We start from the raw sequence: 20832 nt of genomic DNA, 5'->3' as shown, positions 1-20832 counted from the left end.
AGCTAAGAGAAGAAATGATCCAGTTGAGTTTTGATTTAAGGTGTGAACATAAGGAGCTGGCAGAAGTGTTGAGAGGAGGGTTGGGAAACTGAAAGGAAGACACAAGGGAATCACTGGCCCATATATCTATAGATTCTACAGATTTTGATAATGTGACATTGATAGAACTTAAAGAGAGAAAAAGGAGGGTGAGGCAAAAGGCACATCTTTAAAAGGATGGGGATGAGGTTTATGAACTGAACTCCTGGACTGCAAGTTTGAGAAACCTGTCAGAGGACATTATCATATACAGTAGTCGCTTCCTTTACGTGGGGTATCCATTCCGGACGCCCCGCGTAAGGGAAATTCCACCAATACTCAAACCCCATTAAAGCTTCTTCCGGCGCGGCTTCCAATGTATGCTGGAAGCCACATAAGGCACGTCCGCACATAAGAAATCAAGCTACTCAGCAGTATTATGTCAATGAAGTGAAGGGGGCTGAGAGAACTGAGATGGCAATGGAGGAAGAAGGGACTCCAATCCAGAAAGACCAAAGGGCCAGAAAAGACCGACATAAAAAGCCAGCTTCCAGCTGGGTTGGAGGTGTGGCGTGCACATGACGCATGCCACCAAGATGCCCAGAAGCCGGCTTTGAAGCCACCTGGCCATTTACATGAGGCCGGCTTCCAGGCGTTCCAGTGGCGCGGTGTTTAGATGCTGCACACCACCAGAGTGCCTTAAAGCCAGCTTCCTGCTGCAGTGGGGTGAAAAAGCCGACTTTTTGCAGGCGCAAAAAGGAGCAGCTGTTTGTCACTTTTTCAGCTGACAAAAAAGCGGCCCCAATCTGCCTTTGGCAGGGGTGGCCTGTTTAGTGAAAGAGATGCAGTGCCTTAAGAAAAATGGGATGATATTATTTTCAAGTTCACTTCTTTGGGTAGATTATGCCAGATTTATTCCCTAGTTTCTTTGCTGTTCTCTTTTCTTACCCTTCTGAGGTTCAGTGTTTTGTCAGACAATTTTAAAACAATGAAAATTATGAGTTTAAGAAATTATACACATGAGACCATACCTGGCTGTAGAGTAGCAGCAAGTAGTGCATGGAGGTATGAACCAAACTGGGCTCGGATCCACTCATCTCCTCCTTCCCAGCCAGTGCCATCTAGGAATACGTCATCTCTGTTGTCAGTTACATGTTTCACTAAGAAGTCTGCAAATCTCAGGTCAGCTGTTGTAGGACTCAAAATTTTTCGGAGCTCTGGATCATGGATGTGGACAAGAGCTTCCTCAATCTGTTGAAAGTAATTCCAAATGAAAAAGCAGTTCCAAGAGAAAGAAAGGAAAAAGTGATCTTATTCTTAGAAGAGCTATTCATTTCCATGATGCCATAAACTACAGCTAATATCCAGTGTTGTAATACTGAGAGCAGGTGCAGCAATTAGTGTTATGGACTGAGATTTATCAGATCCAGGCTGTAGTCTACAGTTAGTGTTTAATTTCAGTCTCATTCTTAGTCCAACCTACTTCACAGAGTTGGGGATACGTTGGAAAGTGGGAAAAATCATGCATGTATCCTCGAGGTGATTAGAGGAAAGGCAGAATGTAGATGTAACAACATCTGAAAATGACTAATGCAACTGACTAAGGCAGGTAATCAACTAAGGAGATTTATATTAAACTTTTAGTTGTATTTGGTTATAGTTGTAATGTACACAGGAAAAGTATGTGTGAACTGATCCTGTGTTCCTATAGTCTAACCATGTGTATATTACAAGTATCAGTTGCATACAACAAGCAGATCACTTCTTGTGATATATCACAAAATAGTCCTAGTCTGGGGAGAAAAAAAAGGGATGAAATTAAATAAATAAATAAAATAAAATCCAGATTACAGAATGTATGGGCCCTGTGTCTTGAGCAGCACTACTGGGAGATTCCTCTATGGTTACCTCATACTCTCCTAGTCTGTGATACAAACTAGCCAGTAGTAGTACAGATGATCTCCAAGCAATGGTGACAATCCATGTGATGATTCATGGATTGCTAATAAAAATTGCTGGAAATTATTAATCTTATTTGACAGTTTGATAGATAATTCTTGTTTGATAGTTGCTTAAAACACTCTTCCACAACTGTTCCTTGTTTCATGAGCAATCCATGAATCATCACATGGATTGCTCATGAAACAAGGAACAGTTGTGGAAGAGTGTTTCAAGCAAACTATCAAACAAGAATTATCTATCAAACTATCAAATAAGATTAATAATTGCCAGTAAACTAAATCATGCCTGTAGCCTGCACTACCATCTTCAATCATAAGGGGGAAGACCTATTTAACCTTTTCCAACCAGCAGAGAGGTAGCAACTGTAACTAAGCCTAATGTTTATTTCTCCAGAGGGAGTTCCATATAATACTTCCTCTGCCAAGACCCTCAATTCTTCAAAATGGGGGGAGAAAGAAAGTTCTGTGGCCTGGTATGGAATGGAGGAAGAGAGTGACCAGATGGCAAGATGGAATGAGAGTAACCAGGTGCAGAAAGGCCAGCAAGAAAGAAAAGCAGGGAGATTGTAAAGCTAGATATTTCTGCTGGTTAGAAGGAATCTTCCCACATCAGCTTTCTTGTAACATTTACTCAGCACCATGTTTCCCTGCTCAAAATGTGTTCTTAGTCCAACTGGTGCTATTATAGGAACTTGTAAGAAGGAAATATTTATACCTCTACAACTGCATCACTTAGATGTTTCTGCTGACGAAAGAGGATGTTGGTGGCTCCTGCAACAAAGCCTCGAATGCTTACATCAGAGAGGAGATGGTGTTGTTGCAGTGCCATATATGGCAAACAAAGGTAACCCTGAAACAGAAAAGGATAAACATTAATTGTGAACAAGTATCACAGCTTGTCAATTTAAAAATAAATCTTTTGCTTCTATATTCCCTCCTCTATCTCCTTGCATGGACTTATTCCCTTGCCTTACTGCCTATCTAGCTGCAAACCACAGTTAAATCTGAAGTGGACTAACAGTGACTGTGAGATCCAAGCCAAGTGGCCAAATCTTAGAGATGAACACAAGGAATGAATGTATAGAGTTACTGACTTACTAGACTTCTCACCAAACAAGGATTTCCTCTTCCTTGGCTGAACTTGGTCCTTTTTTGATTCGTTGCGCCATACTCTTGGAATTGCCTCCCTGAACATTTGTGAACTATTCCTTTCCTCATTATTTTTAAATTTCAGTTTTAACATTTCTTGTTTTCCAAAGCTTTTGGGATTTTAGTTTAATATTGTTTTATAATCTTGTGTATTTTGATCATCTGTATTTGTAAGTTTGATTTATTTAATATTGCATTTTTTTTGTATTTTCTCTGAGTAATTTGTTTTACAATTGCATAGTTTTATATTTTTTAAAATTCCTTCTTTCTCTCTGTTTGTGTGCATAAATTTTAGATTGTACACTTTTGGCAGGACCTATAGTTTTTAGATGTTTTATTTGTAAAGTGCATGTACATCGATGGCACAATATAAATAAATGAATAATAATATTAAAAATTAGAATTAGAAGAAGATTATCTTAATTATGAGCTTGCACAGGAAATATGGCGTCGTGAAAATCTTCCCTGTTTTGCAAATGCAGAAATGCCCCCTACAAAGTAACATTGAGATTTAAGATGTAGAATATTCTTCTGTAGAGAATTCCCTTGAAGTCACCATGATGACAGTTGAGATGAAAGTGATTTTAAATGTGAGGAATTACGGGAAGTCACTCCCATGGCATAATTTTACCCTATGTAATGAAATGTATAAACTTACTCTGAGAAAAATTGCCATCAGGTTTTGCAGTTAGAGTTTAACAAAACTAAGATTACAGGAAACAAAACCATTTGCTTGGCACTTTACAATGTTTTTGTTCTTATGCCATTCATTATGCCAGTATTTTCCAGGAAACTTTACTATTTTAAAGAAGTCTTTGAACAAAGTGCTTTTATGTAAATTGTACACTGATTTTAAAGTCTGCATTGAAGGCATAATTGTTTTAAATTATAAACAGGATCAGTGACCTGGAATCATTTCCAACTGCTATAAAAATGAATTTACTTCAAAAGTTGCATATATATATAGGGTGTAAAAAAAGCAATATTTAAGCTTAGACACTGTGTCAATTAATCTGTAAAGAATTAATTAAAGGCAGTAGCTCCACCATTACACCATACTGTGAACACTGAGTAGTTGCTTGTCATGTTTAGTTGTTCAGACTACCAAAATTATTAACCAGCATTATTTAACCACCTCTGACCCAAATTATTAACCAACTTTGATCAAATATACAGACAAACCAGCTGCTTGACATTTTTGGCTTGTGAAAGCTACTACGATAGATAACGAGGGTTTAAACTATGAATTGGAATTAGCCATAGTTGTCAGGAAGAGATCCTAATGTTCCAGAGACTCATCATTTCTCAAGTACGTGACCCTATTGTCAACTGAACAATTGGCAATTATGTTGTCAATTGTATGTTGACAATATAAATCTTAGCAGAACTTAAATTAGTGTTTCATACATGGTATGAGGTACTAAGACAGATTCCAGAGCTATTGCTAAGTCTCTCTACCTGACAACCAGCCCTGTGCTTTTGAAACACCCTTGGTATAAGATTTAGTAAGGTCAGAGATTGTGTTCACTACATCTATCCAGTGGAAACATACATGCATCCTCTGTCCTTAGCAAAGGGACTGTGGGAAATTCATTTATTTGTCTCATTCCTTTTTGTTTTTCTCTGACATTATCTCTAACAATGGTTGTGGTATTACTTATCCTCCTCCTCTTCCTCCTCCTCCTCCTCCTCTCATAACTCCCCACCCCTGCCTAGATTGGGATTGAAAGTGGTTTAGCTCCCAAAAGTCCTTCTGAGTTCGAGTTGCCCAAATTATTTCCAGAAGCTGGACATCATTACCATTGTCAACGGGGCTGCTTAATGTATACAAAGAGACACATGTAACCTCTGGGTCATTTCTTCCTCACGTGTATCTGGATCCATGAGATTAACTATCCAAAACCAAGATTTGAGGGTATGACTCCTCAGCTTTGAAAGAGAGGCCTTAAAATTTTGATAACTTTCTTACTTGTTGCTAGGTGACTTACCTTGGTGAAAACAGCTAATGGCATGCCATACTGGTCCTCCTCCAAACCAGATATAAGTCCAGGAACAAGCACTGCATGGCCTGCATTAGGCTGAGGCTGAACAGTAATTGGAATGGTTTCAGAGACTGCAGATTCTTTTGGAAGGATTTCAGTCTGTCCTGCAGTGATTTCATGTTCCCCTTCTTTCAAAATGGGATCCTCTAGAACACTAGGGTCTAAGGTTTCCCAGTCACTTTCAGAGGATTCTGGCGAAGTGTGGAATGGAAGTTTCAAATGCTGCCCAGTGTCCTTGGAGGCCTGTGTTTCAGGGAGATGCTCCTCAGCCTGGAATAAAGGAACATCCACTTTCTGAGGACCTCCTTTTTGGTTTCCAGACATAGTCTGCTGTTCCTCTGTCATTCCAAGTTTTGTATGTGAAAGTGCCACAGAAGACAGGGAAACATAATTATCCGGGAGAGGGGAAACATCCTCTGTTATGCTCTTTCTTGGTCGGTACTGTGAGCAGTCAGTAAGACCATGCTCTATCATACCTAAAAATCATAAGAATTTCAGTGTAATTTAAAACTGTTTTCTAAATAAAATGGGTTTTAATATGCCAAATATGACAATCTGATGTTAAATCACATTTTATTTTTCTGAAGTAAGAAGTGATAATATTGATTTTTTTTAAAAAAAAAATTCCAAAAATGTCCATTTTTTCTGGAACAAGATTTACACAAACAAGGGCATAGAAACAATAGCTCTCCTCACACTGCTTTCCTTCACAGCCAGTATTCCAGAGAAAACTGGTTTTACATATAGACACTTAAGCATCATGGCTAACAACTGTTGACAGACGTATATCACACATTTGTTTAATACCATTCAAGCTAATGGACAATTAACTCCATTAGTGATATGAATCTCCTGTGTTGGCTATTGGTATGAGTTCATATGAGTAATTAGTCCATTCAGTATTTGTCATTAAGGTTGATCAGTTGCATCATATTTATTATTAGTATAATAAATATTTTAAGTTAATAAACTTAAAACACTTAATTACCAGGAAAGAGTGATAAGACAGTCATAAGTGCTCCCACAAGCCTGTTCACTGGAGAGATATAAAAGAGAACCTGAAATGAGGAAAAAGAAAATTATAAATTTTGTGGTAAAAAAGAAGCAAAAAGCACTAAACCTCAAGACCGCCAATCCATTACACCTAATCTGATAGAATCAATGAAAAACATTACTTTAATATACATGTATGAAATTTAGTTGTTAGGTTAGACTGGTGCTTGGGTGATCCAGGTTCTAGTCCTGCTAAGCCATTATACTCACCGGCTGACAGTGGGCCAGGCACTCTTTTCTCTTTCAGTATGTAGAGAGATCTTGTAGCATCTCTGAGACTAAAATGACACATGCCCCCAAGCTGGCCAGAAGCCTGTGTCACACCTCCCACCCATTTACATGGCAACTGCTTTGTGGCAGCCAGCATTTAGCTGCCACATGCCACAGGAGCGCAATAAAGGTGCGGCAACAGCAGAAAAACTGACTTTATACCGGCTCAAAAAAGAAAGCAGCTTTCTGCTTCTTCTTTTCGCACCAGCAAATAGCCAGACTAGGTCCGCAGGCACACAGCTGCCAAGTCCAGCATTTTTGGGCAGTCTGTTTCGCCCCTTAGTCTTTCAGTTAATCTCAAAGGTGTTACAAGATCTCTCTACATATTGATTCTACAGACTAACATGGCTATATATTTTCCCTTTCAGTCTGATTTATCTCAGGATTGTAACAAGCATAAAATGGAAAGGGAAAGAGCCATGTATCTGAGAGAGCATGGAGTTCACTGACGGAATGGCCAGCAATAAATGCAATGAATCTATATGCAAAGCTCAGGAGTGAACAGAGTACTTTGTAATCCAGGCTGTACAGTGGTACCTCGGGATACGAAATACCCAGGTTACGAATGTTTTTTCGGGTTACGAAAAAACTTTTGGTGCTTTTTTCGGCTTTTTCGCACGGAATCGCGGCTTTTCCCCATTAGCGCCTATGGCAATTCGGCTTACGAAGGCTTTTCGGGTTACGAAAGCGGCTGCGTTACGAATTAATTTCGTAACCCGAGGCACCACTGTAATTATTTCTGTGTTGTACACAGGTCTATGTCTCTGCCCATATCTCTTAGTTGAGATATAATGTAATATGATATTCATGCGGTCATTTATCTCATGAGAGATTTTTATCCCTCTCTTCTTTTGCAACATCTGAGGACTAAGCTGGTTTTGGTGGTCTCCGTGCCCTCAACCAAAAACTGATGCTGGAAGTAGAGGATATATTATCTCTTCCAGGGCTTGCTGAAATAGGAAGTAAACCATTTGGGATTCAACCCTCTTGGGTTTGAGAAAACACTCCAGTAGGTTCCCATGCTTCAGAATTAGATGGGCAAGTATGAACTAACTACAGTATTTCTTCTAAACATCTCACTTTTATATGTTTTGATCTGTAAAACGTTCAGACTGATCACCTTTTACAAACATGGTATACAAGCATGCCATACTTGATCTTTTCACCATTCATTTTTTAATAAACTCAATTACTGTGACAATATAAACCCAAAGAGATTAAATTGCAGAGTGTAATCCATGGCTGCAGAGCCTTTCTATAGAATATGCCTTGACTTTGATTAATCAAGCTCAGGTATTGCCTCATTTTGGTGTGTTTCTTGTTCTCTTTCCTATATTCACTTGTACAGCTTTGTATTTTCTGTTCCTGGCAGTCACTCTCTACAGCAGACATATTGAATGTTTTCTAATCAAGGATCATGTGTAGGGTTTCAGAGACATCTGTGTATATACAACCACACCATATCATCAGCAAGATCTGTTTACCTTTGCCTTGGCAGCTACTGCAAAAGAAACATTAAAAACAGGCAAACAGAACAGATACCATTACAAATTAGCTCACTGCTTGTGTAGGATTGTACACATTATCTATCCATAGTTCTTCAATATGTTTCAAATTAAGCTACTCAGTTTAGCATGTCTGTTTTAAATTTTTTAAGCAGCTTTGTGGAATCAGAAATATTTTACCTTTTTCTCTAGAAGAATCAGCTTAAAAAGAATCAAGACCTTCAAATAACAGATATACAGATTGTCAAACAACAATAGAATGACCATAAACTTTCACTGAACAATTCCCATTTAGTATTGTATAAATGCACCATAAAGATTCACATAATTACAGAAATACATGTATTTATTTATTATCTTTGTAACTGTTTTTTTCTATTACAATATTAAACTGTTAAAAGATACAATACTAAGGCAGTTTATAATAGCATATATTTTTCTATAAAGAAATAAATTATAAAGAGGATGCTGGGATTTGTAGTTCAACAACATCAAAGCCAAACAATCCACACACTTGGCCCAAATCTTTAATACACACCGAAGTGGATGCATGTTTAGCTTTAAACATCTCTTAGTTGATCCCACTATCAAAGCCAGTTATTACTTGCTTTGGAGATCATGTAGATTTCTTTTAAAAATCCACAAATTAGAACTCTGAATTTAGCATTGAAACCAATTTCTAATCAGCAAAGTTAATTTAAGTAGATATCCAAGGCACATACATTAAAGACTGGTTTTCATACTGTTCCTTTCAACCATTTAGGTGTTCATACTCATTATGTTATGGATGGAAACAGCAAACAAGAATATGGAATATTAGTTGTTTCCCCTTCACATGTAGTATAGCTAGTGCAGTCATATGAAGGAATGAAAGGGGAGGAAGAATAATAAAACTCAGGCCTCCTTGCTACCTAAAGGAATGTACAGGATAGCCTTTAACTATGAAAAGACTGTACATGCTTTAAAAACAGGCTGCATCTTAAATCTTTAAAAGTGTTTTTAATATAGTGAAAGCCACAAGCCCAATATATTAGATGTACACGTTACACAGATTTACAACATACCTTGTGTCTAAACTGCAAGACAAGATCACGTGGAGATAGACCTAAAATTATGGAGAGCAAAACAGATGTTTGCCATGATCTCATTATTATACTTGGGAATAAATAAGTTGGCAGTAGGATTAAAAAAATTTCAAAGTATTTTTATAGTATTTAGGACAAAGTATTTGCACTGGAAAATGCCCAAGAATTGGTTCAGTGACTGCAAGCATGATTGTAACCACCAATGACAGTTGCTTTTCCCCACAAAGGGATAAGAACAGTAGGCAGGAAACTTGCATGACCTGTTCAGCTGTTTCTATTAATACACCCTTAATAGTCCAGCCTTTGTTTCTCGATAAACACTGTTTTGAGAAACCAGCCAAGCTACTCACCTCAATGACCAAGTGAAATGCCATAAATCCTACATAAAAGAAGAAAACTTCGGGGTTTTTATGGCCATGTAATTTCCTATACCCCTGACTGAAGGGAGAGGTAATCATAATAATAAATTACTGAGGCAAATCAGGTTGGTGTAAGATTTTATATGTATTATTGTACTTAAGTAAGGGAAAATGAAACAATTTTAAGTTGTTTAGTCAGTGTTACTTACCGAGATAAACTTGTGATCCTTCTAATGAACTTCCTCCCAGTGAGCTATTCATGTGTTCATAAAGTTCCTTTAAAAAAAGTCATATAATTTTAAAGCATTAACAGCACTTTGTTGCACCTACCAGAAAGAAAATGAAAAATCTTGTCTACTTTATATAGCAAAGATATGTTGAAATACTGTTACTAAGAGCTTGGGCAGTATTTTGAAATGAGTAACTAAAAGCAATGGGCACTTATCAAACAGATTCCTATAGACATGGGCTGGGATCCAAAGAGCTACTTGAGGTATAACCAGGGCCTTCACACTCCTAGTAGGAGTTCTCAGTTGGTGTGTCCATGCTACACCACAAATAGCTGTTGAAAACCATTTTGCTTCAAAAGCAGTTTGCAATGAACCATGGGGAAAAAGACTATTTGAGAAAGAGAAAAGAAAACCTTAACCTTGCAGAATTAGTTTCCTGGTTCATTCTATGAAGACAGGAAGTTGCCTTATACTCAAATTATCTGGCCACTTAACTCAGTGTTGTCTTTACTGGGTTGGATTCAGAGTTGCCCTTCTCCAAAAGGAAAGACATTAATCTGAATGAACTAGGATCCAGTGAAGGATCCCTGCTAGAGGAAAGAAGCAAGGCAGCATGTTTTTGCTAATTCCTCTTTCCCCATGCACACTGCAATGCCACCTCACACACTATGCTGGAGAGTCTTTCAACCCTGCAGAGAAGATTTTGAGGAGTGCTGATGAAAACCACTATTCTCTCTGAGCTATAATTCTTTCCTTCTGTTCTGACCATGGGTTTTAATAAGTGTATTTTCTCCTCTGCCTACTATACCACTCTGTACCTTTCTGATCACTTCTGATTTCAGAAGCTAAGCAGGGTTAGACTTTGTCATTACTTGGATGGGAGATGACCCAATAAAAAAGGATTCTGTCTGAAACCCTGGAGAGCAGCTGGCAGTCAGAGTTGACAATAAATACAGGAAGAATAAGTTTAACTATGTTGATATTTAGCAATCAAACCAATAATGCAGATCCTCTGTCATTTATACGACACTTGCAATTACTAAGTATTAACTTAATCTTAGCTCAGGTTATCTGTAAACGTTTAGTATATTAAAACTGTACCTTAAGAATTGAAATCTGTGAGAAGTCTTTTTCTTCAAAATAGGCATGTGTAATGAGTTGTAGTTTAGCCTGGAGTAGCCCATATAGAGGCTTGCAAGAAAAACATACTAGGTTACTTCAAGAAAGGCAAGTAGTCCTAAACAGCAGATATCCTTTTAGTATAGGTGAGTGTTCATTATCCCTAATAACTATTCATATTTCCCCAAAACATATGTTAGGTAACAGCCCATTTATAAAAAATGATTAAGTCAGACATTCTGTTTAACAGCATCCTGGTTTCAAAAAGAGACCTGGTTTCTATTCGGCCACACAGTTTACAGGTTTTTTTAGTAGGGCACTATTCTTCGAAGTCTTGAAGAATACAACAGTAAATACAAAGTAGTGCTACTTGCTCCATTTAGTGTAATGTTAACTCAGCTTCACATCCTGATTCACCCATAACATTCACTGGCTGACTTTGGAGTACCCTTCTCTTGTTACTCATTCATTTCCCCTAATTTATCACACAAGGTTCATACTCATCCTGATGCAGACTTGAACTCCAGCTTGAGACCCCCCCCCACAAACGATCTGACAAAACTAGACCATTAATACTTCCGTATAGTGCAGTCCCTGCACAAATTATGAATTGAAAGTGTACTAAATGATCAAGCAATGAGCAATTTAAAAGATACCTACTCATTTTGAGCCCTTCTAAGAATAAGATGACACACACCCCAAAGTGGCTGGAAGCTACACAGAGAGCATGCTGAGCCGGGAAAAGCCGGCACAAAAAGGAGGAGCACAAAGCTGCTCCTGCCAGTGTGCCATTTGGGATTGTGGTGGTGGCGGCAGCCCATTTTGAGAGCAGTCTGTGTGGTTGTTGTGGTCTGTGGCTGCTCCTTTTGGCCAGCCTGCTTTGCCCATACGAGTCTTATATGTACAAAAGTGTTTCAAAGATAATGGACAGGAAAAGTAATTTGTCCTCTCCCTGCAAGTAGGCAAAATTAAAATCAACCAACCTGCCAATGTTGAGCCCCATACCCTAAAAACAGTTATTGGATCCCTATATGCAGAAGAGCTCACATCTGATGGCTATTACATTAGAGGCATTTGTTGGGAAAGACCTCCTTCCTAATATTAACATGGCCCAACGTATATATTTCTTTTACTTAGAACTGTTATCAAGGTATGGTATAGGAGCTGAGAAGGCCACTCTCTAGTCTTTCATACGAGTTCAGTGATGGAAATTTTAGCTATTTTATGCCTTGAACATCAGAACTGTTATGCGCCCTATTTCAATCAGTACACAAAGCTGTGTGTATGTGTGTGCGTTATGTGGCACACTGATAGAACACAACATATTAATAGTTTACAAACAACTTTTTCCCATTTAACAGAAGTACGATTCTGAAAGGATGCTTTTGTCTGAGATTTCAGTGCTTAGGCAGCTTTTCAAACATAAGAAAAAGTTGTTTCCAAAAATGTTACTATCACTTACCAGCTGACATAGAACACAAACACTTTTCTGTACTGTTTCTCGGGTAATATCTGCTTGCCGTACTTTCAATGCCTTAAAAAAAGAATGTGGGGAAAGGAGACCAAAATAAGCTTTTACCATATTTTTATGCACCTTTACTGAAAAATAAAACATTCATTCTAAATGTTTTCGCCTAAAAGAGGCCCCTTATTTATAAACAAGGCACACTACAAAAAAATAAAAGCAGAACAGACTGTGCCTGCAGGCCATTATTCTGATCAAAGACATGATGCATTATGGAGGAAAGAAAAGGACAGTAAAAGGGAAAGGAGAGGTCCATCAGGAAAAGACAGCATGAAAAACATTTCAACTCAAGGAAATACTTGAATGCAATAACAATAATCCAATCCACTGGATCCAATTCTACCCTTTTTAACATTGCTGTATCATTAAAAAAAATTATTTTGTTATTCAATCTTTTCATTACGGCATTAATTACTAATATTTCCAATCCTTTATTACAAAATAGTGGACACCCCAAGATCTTCCTATGCTAAAGTACTTATAATACCATCCTCAATTTTAGTTCTGAAGACCATACAAAAATAAGAGTTCTCCCTTGCTCTATGATCGTTTCAGCATGATTAAACAATAAATAAATATATAAATAGTTTCCATACAGTATCCCTTTCTGGAAACTCCAGTAATCACATTCACTTTAAATTGATTTATTAAATTCGCAAAAGTCTACAAATGAATAAACACATTCGTTTCAAAGGATAAACCAGACTTTCTCCATTTAAGAGAATGTGAGAGCAAACACCATTCATAAACTCCAGTGTGACTGTTCCTACTACATATAATTCTTGTATGTACTTATATTACGTAAAAATTAAGATTGTAATACAGGTGCTTCTTATTGGAAACACCTCTTAAATTGATCAAAACTTTTAAAAGATCACTGAATTGAACTGATCAGTCACTATTTCATTTTTAAAAAAATACTGCAACATTAAATTTTAATTCACTATTACTGTACAAGTATGTAAACCTTATTCTCAAATGCTCCCAATTCTTTTTCTATGAGGAGTTTGGGAGATTTTGTGTCCATTTTTTATTAACTGCAGTTTGTTGTGCCATCCAAACCTTGACAAGTTGTTGTTCACCTTAAGCATGGTTTGTTGAAAGAAGCCAACTTGAAACCATAATATAGGAATTGACATAATGCTTAACTGGATAATTATAAAGAAGAGAAAAAAATTAAATTGCTCCTTGTGACAATGCTAGGTGGCTATGGGAATGCCCAAGTTCAAAATGTTAAATTGTAATTTAAAATGGGAAAACAACATCCTAGGATCAGTGGCCTTTAGTCACCTTCCATCAGAACTCACTGAGGCTGAACCAATAGCTAATATTTAGGGGAAATTCCCATTTGCTTCATTCAACTGATCATTCAAATGTGAAGCTAAATAAATTATTCTGTCAGGTTTTGAGATTTATGTAAACAAAGGTATTCATTATCCAGTATTGGAACAAAAGTGTACATCACAATTTATGGCTATGAAAATAAACAATTTAAGTAGTATGTTGCAAACTAAATGCTATTTGATAGATATAATATATTCACAGCTGGATTTAAAACCTTGTGAATAATGTGGATTCCTGCATAACCATAATTCAAAATTGCTGATAGCTCTGGCCCATTGGTAAATAGGATCTTGAAACGCACCCTACAACCTCTCATGTTTGTACCCCTGAGGGCAAGAATATCTAGAGTCACTAGACATGTAGTGTCTAGCTTGGAATTAGCATGGGAAAGTTTAGCATTATTTCCAAATGTAAATCTAGGTTTTTCTCTCCTTTAGCAAAGTCTGGCTCCAATGGGCAACTTCAAATCATACTTTTCTAGAGAAGAAACAAACCAAGAGACGTAAGCAAGGCTTCTGCACCCTAATAAATTTCTACTTTGTCAGTTATTCCCATCTGCAGAAGGACCTAAGCAGAAGCAATTAAGCAGCATAACTAATACTAAAGTGTAATAATGTCCATCATGGCTTACCATTTTGTGGGAAATGATATCAAGTAACTACACAAACAGTACATTGGCTTCTTTCTCTAGTTCCATTCATAATGATCCCAAGACCCTTTTTAAATCATTTGGCTAGATTCTCATGTAATGTTTCTACATGAAGGCATTCAGAAGTCTCTATGTAATGAAATAATTGCCAAAAACTGGTCAAAGACATTTCCATTTTTCTTTTGTTTCAACTCCCTATGCTGTGCAAGCTTTTTGTAATTTTTTTTATTCTTTAAAGAAAAAGTATTTTTTAAAGAAGAGAAACTGTTTGTTAGGAAAAATGAAAGATCAATCCCACAACATCTTTGTGCTGACAGAAATGGATCTGAACAGTTAGTGCAAGGGAGAGATGCAGGGCAGCTCTTCATTGTACAACAAATATACTGTTTGTTCATTTCTCCCATGCTAGCACTTGCGTAAGTTAAACAATTAAGTACAATTAAGCAGAATTTTTTGCTCTGTTAGTTTCATGTTGAATCTAGGACATGCTTTGAGACTTTTAAAGGTCACACACTCTCTATAATGAAGATCTTCAGAAAATTTTGTACACTGCACAAAAGGAGAATCTCATTCCCAGCATTTCAGCAGACCAAGGCTCAGACATTCTAGTCTTTAAGTACCCTTAGGCTTATACTGATTCTTGTTACTGACTTTTTAAGTTATGTGCATTTTTAATACAGTATTCCTGTACTTTTTTATTCAAAAAGACCATTCAAAACCCTAGCTCCTTTATTTTGTTTTTGGGTTTTACACAAGTACCTTAGCTTCAATCTGCCTATAGCACGAGACACCATATACTGTGTTTCGATCTCCACTTCTTGGGGGCAAATGGAAAAACACAGTGTCTGAAAGAGAAGATAGGTTTTGGTAAGACACACTAACAAAGTATCACATCAAGGTTTGATGTTTCTATTGGATATCCTTTTCAGTATCACCCTAATGGACAATTTGCTAATTAATTTAACACACAAATGGTGTGGGATACCATATAGCACCAGGAGATAAGGGCTATATAGTAGGAAACCCTGCATAAACATGCAGGGTCTGCTAAATCTGTCCTACTGCTTTAAGGAAAAAATAGTAATTTACTTAACCACCACTGGATTTTTCTATTGCGATGATGAGAAAAAACTTCAAACAAAGAGGGTGAAGTGTTGTTGTTTTTCTCCCTCTGAAGAGTTTCCTCACTTTCAGCCATTATTCTCTATTCCATTCAAGTTCCCTATAGATCAGCTGAGCAAGAACCGGCAGTTCAATCCATATGTGAAATTCAGCACCACAAATGCCTCTTCTCAGCTGTCAGTAGAAGCTACAACTGCAAGAACCTCTCCTCTTGCCTGTCAGCCCCTGATACAGTAGTCAATTAACAGCAAAGCTCTCAAACCCAAAATAAACTTTAGCAGAATCATCAGTATTACTAACAGAGAACATCAAATAAATTGCCTCATCTGCAGCCTTCCACAAAGGAAGTACTTGCTCCCCAAGAACAACTCTGCAACCAGAGTCAGCCCACCACATTTTGCCATCTGAGGTGAAGGACAAAATAGCACTTCTTCTCCAGTCCATATAGAAGCTGATTGGATGGAAGCTGAATCTTCTTTCAACACAGGAAATGGGAGAGTGTCCTCTGCCATAACAGAGGCTGGTTTTGAGAGCCCAGAATACACTGTAAGACACATGTCATTTTATTCTCCAACCAAATGGAGCTACTAAAGCTCATTAGTGGCAAAGACTCTCACCAGCATCTGCCATTTCAACTAGTTTTCTCACTTCCTAACAGTCTGATAGCAGCCATGTACCTCCCACTAATAAAGCAAAGGCACAATGCCCAGGATAATGCTTCCAACAGAATAGGCCTGATGGCTCTGTGGTTATAAGAGCTTTGCAACAAGTACTTTTCCCAGCACCCAAAAAAACCACTATAAACTAGTTGTTAGTGACTGATGGGCTGTTACTGCAGTAACAGAATGGTCAGCAAGTATTCTCCTGGAGCAAATTTGCCTGCAATTGAAATTTTGCCTCATTTATTTTGCTACAAAGAATCGTTGCATCTCAAGGATTAGAAATTTGGTTTGTTTAGGAAAAAAGGAAAGAAAGATAAAGATTGAATTAAACTGCACAGTTAGTAGCAACTCCTGGTTTTCTAAGTTAAACTCCTCCTCTGCTCCCAGAATGCCAATCAGCTTCTGATCCAATCAGCATACCAATTAGAAAAAAGGCTTGGAATGGAGTCAAAGGCCTGCCAAAATAAAGCTGCTTCGGGTCTCTTTGGAGGTATGCTATTTAAATGATGCATGGGTCCTAAGAGTCCGGAGGTCGCACCAAAGCCACACTCCATTCCTAAGCACTGGAGTGCAGCTTTGGTGCAGCTTCTGGATTCTTAGGGTGCATGCATCATTTAAACAGCATATCTCCAAGGAGACCCGATGCAGCTTTATTTTGGCCGTCTGTAACAGGCCAAAGAGAGCTTTTTCCCCCTGAAGACATAAAGACCAGATAAGTTTTTAAAAAATGGAGGGGGGAGATTTTGATCAGGATTGTGGGTGGAGAGGGAAGGATTAACCCTACACATACTACAATGTTGATGAGCACACAGCCCCATCACCAAGAGTATATTTTTGAACCCTGACTTTACTGGTACCCAAGCAACTAAAGTAACATTTCTTTGTTCTCAAGAAGCCCTAATTATTCACCAACATTCCATATTTGTTAGACATGCTCACAGATACCTACAGTACTGGGTAAGCCCATCATAGGTGGCTTCTTACCTTCTTGATAGTTGTGAGCACCATCTGGCAATGCAAGGAAAGGCAAGTATTTCCATTCTTCTGGCAAACTGTGACTGTCGTGGCCTTCTCCTGGGATTAGTGGAGGATAGGAGAACTCAACCTGCAAACATGATGTTTGAATTATTTCATTAGAATACAAGAGTGATCCGCCAAATCAAGCAACCTGTCATCCATTTCAAATGTGTTAAGATGGGTAAGCAGTTTCACTGTTCCTTGGAATATACAGAAAATCCCAGATAGCAAATAATAATGATAATAATAATATTTATAACCGCCCCTCTGCATAACGCAACTGGGATGGCTTACAACATTAAAATAGAGGGCAAAGGACTAGAGTGAAAATAGGGGTTAGGAAAGATCATCCAAAGAAAGGAAAGAGGAGGGCAACAATCTTCAGACTGTACACAATGAAGTGATCTTCAAAGGTTGCTTAAAATGTATTGTTATCACTCATATGTTTAGTACCACTTATTTCCATGGTGCTTTGTGAAAGACAAAGTTGGAAGCCATAGCCCCAAACAATTTGAGATCACAATCTCTCAAGGACCCCCCCCCCCCCCCCCCTTTCTCATTGAGGTCTCTCCCCTTCAGATTCCACCATTTCTAAGACTAGGCAAGCAGGCATCCAAGAGATAAACATCTTAGCTGAGTGGTTAGGAAGTGAAATGGCCTCCCAAGAGAAGCTTACCTGGGCATCCACTATTACCTGCTTCAAAGACAGCTGCATTTAAACAGACCTTTGGGGAATCTTGATTTTGTTGTGTAGTCCGCGGCTGTTTAAGAGTACAGTACTGTTTGTTTTAAACTGTTGTTAATCTTGCTGATGTGTGTATTTTGTAGCTTGATTTTAAAAATCTTTGTATTATACTGATCTTACATAAGCTACGCTGTGTACATTTTTTAATACAAAAAGACAAAGTATAAATTCAACAAGAGGCAGTGTGAGTGCCGACTACAACTCTGGATATCAGGGTTTGATTCCTCACTCAGCTATGGAAACCCACTGGGTGACTTTGGGGGAGTCACTTCCCCAGAAAGCCCTGTGATAAGCTTGTGTTTCACACTCTCTTAGCCTCAGAGGAAACATGCAAGGGGAAGCTGCATTGGCCATTTTGTAAATTCAAACAAAAACCCACTGAATAGGGATACCTTTATTGGCCAACCGAAACGCACAATATGCTTGTTGCAAACTTTTGAAGCTCCACTGCCTTCTTTATCAGGCAAGATGCTACATACCAAACAGGAGAAAAGTTAGAGATGGAAAGCAAAGATAAACCCCTTCTGAACACATCTTGCCAAGAAACTCATTATGTGCCTTACAGTTGTCATAAGTTGGAAACAACCTGAAGGCACACGACAACAATACAAAGAACAGGCTAGCTGTGACCAAACAACTTAATCCCTAGTGAGTTTATATAGATAAGGTGTGTTGAGTTCAATGGGATTTACTCCTAATAAATGTTTCAGGACTACAATGTTTTTCATATTTATTATTTTATTTAATTTTTCCCCATTAAATTTCCCCTTAATTTGCAAATATAACATAACAGTCAACTCCCTTTTTCTCTCCCCCTTTCTTCTATCCCTTCATCTTAAATAATGAACCTAGATCTATATCACTGTCAATCTTCATAGGTATCAATCTTCTTTAAAGTGCTGACCGATGTGGTTCTATATTGTTCACTTTTAAAAATAGCACAGGTTTGACACATCCTTGTTAATTCTACAGACAAATCCTTACCTTTAAGGCAGGTAGCTGAAATATGCATTTATCCGATCACGCCTTTGTTTTGCTTCTTTTAAATTATAACCTAAAAATCTGCATCTTCTGTTAAGTTTACAGCCTCAGAATTTGACAGCTGAGATACATACAGACTGAATGTTTGTATTCCCATGTCTGTATGCAATGACAGCTGACAAACTGAGTCACTTCTTCTCCAGGGAGCAAGTCCTATTGATTCCAGATGGAATGAATAATCAGACCTCACCCATGAAATAAAGAAACAGTGGCAAATATTTGTTTTTAATCTTTATGCTGAGTCAAATTCCAAGATGACTTCGCTTATTCAGAAAGCATGAAAAACACTACGCCTTAAAACAGATACTAAACTTACAGTACAATCTACATATGTCTGCAGAGAAGTAAATCTCATTCAGTTCAGTAAGGCTGACTCTCATCTCAGGTAAGCATGCATAGGACTGCAGACTCTGACATCCCCTTGTCCTGCAACACATAGGCCTGATACAGACAGCCAAAATAAAGCTGCTTCGAGTCACTTTGGAGGTATGGTGTTTAAATGATGCATGCGTCCTAAGAGTCCAGAAGCCACACCAAAGCCATGCTCCAGCCCTAAGGACTGGAGTTCAGCTTTAGTGCAGCTGGCAGACTTTTAGGATGCATCATCATTGAAACACCATACCTCCAAAGTGACTCGAAGCAGCTTTATTTTGGCTGTCTGTATAGGACCATAGTAAATATATTTGAACTTAAGGAACGTACCTTTCATTTGCTGGTAAAACAGCATCTTGTTCTCCTTTCCTTAACCTTTCCTAACATTCCTTAACTTGCAATATATTTGTAGCAGGAAACAAGAGAATGCTCTGTGACTCAAAGCAATAAGCCAGTCAAAACCACAGGTCAGCATCAGTGCTATTAGGGAACCCTGGGAACTGTAGTTCATTGTGGCACCAGAGCTGTCTCTGACACAGAAGGCTCAATAGTCTCACAAAACTACAGTTCCCAGGATTCCCTAGAAATTGAGCCAGGGCGGTTAAAGCGGCCTCAAAGTGCGTTATTATTTCTGCAGTGTGTGTTTTTGGGACCACTGGCGTTTGGTAGGGCTCCCTTCCTTTCCTATGCCCCACGATCAACTCCAACTCCCAGAATTCCATAGCAAAGAGGCAGGCAAAGAGTTAAAGCGGGGGCAAACCGGGTTAGGTCTCCAGTGTGGATGCAGCCTGAATAATAATGATGATGATGATGATGATAAAGTAAAAGGAGGCCAGCCTTGGGGTAGCCTTCTCCTCCTCACCTGGCAGCCCTTCTTATGATGGAAACCGACCACTGCGATATGCAGCACCACCGGCCCTTTGCCAAGACCAGCTCCGCTCTGGGGCTTATTGGGGAGGTCGCCGTGCGCTGGGCCCCTCCGCTCCATCAAGGAGCCCCGCCGCCACCCAGCCTCCCTTGTTTAGGGCCCGGCCTCCTCCTCCTCTTCCTTCTCCGTCCCCCAGCCTTCCTTCCTGCCTCAGTTGGAGGGAGCGCCCGTGAGCATGCTCCCAGAGGCCGAGCACGCCAGTAGAGCCCGTGAAGCCAAGGCTGCCCTCACGCAAGGAAGGGCAATGGCGCCATTTGTAGCCCAAAGTGGGCCTACCCTCGATTAGGGCCTCCTCAGGGAAGGCTTCACTCCTGGGATGTCCAATAGGATCCGTTTTGACACCCTTTGGACTGCCATGCGCCAGGCTATGGAATTCTGGGAAGTGTCGTTTGTTGCGGCAAACACTTCCCAGAATTCCATAGCATGGCGCCATGGCAGTCCAAAGGGGGTCAAATATGGCTAACCAGAAATAAAAATAACCTATTTCCCCCTCTAAACTTCTCTTTCCTATCAGTGAGGTTTCCCCAGTGCTATAAATAAAGAAACACAGTCAATCGATAATCATCAAAATCAATCAATCTCCATGGCAGTGTCAAAAGGTGTCAAAACGTATCCTATTTCAACCAAAGACTAGGA

General features: G+C 38.7%; 1 protein-coding gene across 2 annotated transcripts in view; it reads right to left on the bottom strand.

The window, feature by feature from the left end:
* Nucleotides 1–20341, bottom strand: part of AVL9 (AVL9 cell migration associated) — a 28854-nt gene extending 8513 nt beyond the window's left edge. The window contains exons 1-12 of one of the 2 annotated variants that reach the window (XM_042474292.1): nt 20131–20341; nt 17078–17198; nt 15069–15154; nt 12254–12325; nt 10774–10863; nt 9652–9718; nt 9063–9103; nt 8179–8217; nt 6159–6228; nt 5117–5646; nt 2695–2829; nt 1050–1269 (exon numbers count right to left, since the gene is read on the bottom strand). In XM_042474292.1, coding sequence (XP_042330226.1) covers nt 1050–1269; nt 2695–2829; nt 5117–5646; nt 6159–6228; nt 8179–8217; nt 9063–9103; nt 9652–9718; nt 10774–10863; nt 12254–12325; nt 15069–15154; nt 17078–17198; nt 20131–20256 — 1597 coding nt within the window. In that variant the 5' untranslated portion in view covers nt 20257–20341. The remainder of the gene's footprint in view (nt 1–1049; nt 1270–2694; nt 2830–5116; nt 5647–6158; nt 6229–8178; nt 8218–9062; nt 9104–9651; nt 9719–10773; nt 10864–12253; nt 12326–15068; nt 15155–17077; nt 17199–20130) is intronic. The other variant, XM_042474293.1, reaches the window with a different exon arrangement.
* Between the last annotated feature and the right edge of the window lie 491 nt (nt 20342–20832).

Source organism: Sceloporus undulatus, chromosome 6 (genome assembly GCF_019175285.1).
Source record: "Sceloporus undulatus isolate JIND9_A2432 ecotype Alabama chromosome 6, SceUnd_v1.1, whole genome shotgun sequence".
Taxonomy (NCBI): Eukaryota; Metazoa; Chordata; class Lepidosauria; order Squamata; family Phrynosomatidae; genus Sceloporus; species Sceloporus undulatus.
Note: the sequence above shows the minus strand (reverse complement) of the source record. Positions and strands in the feature narration are given on the sequence as shown.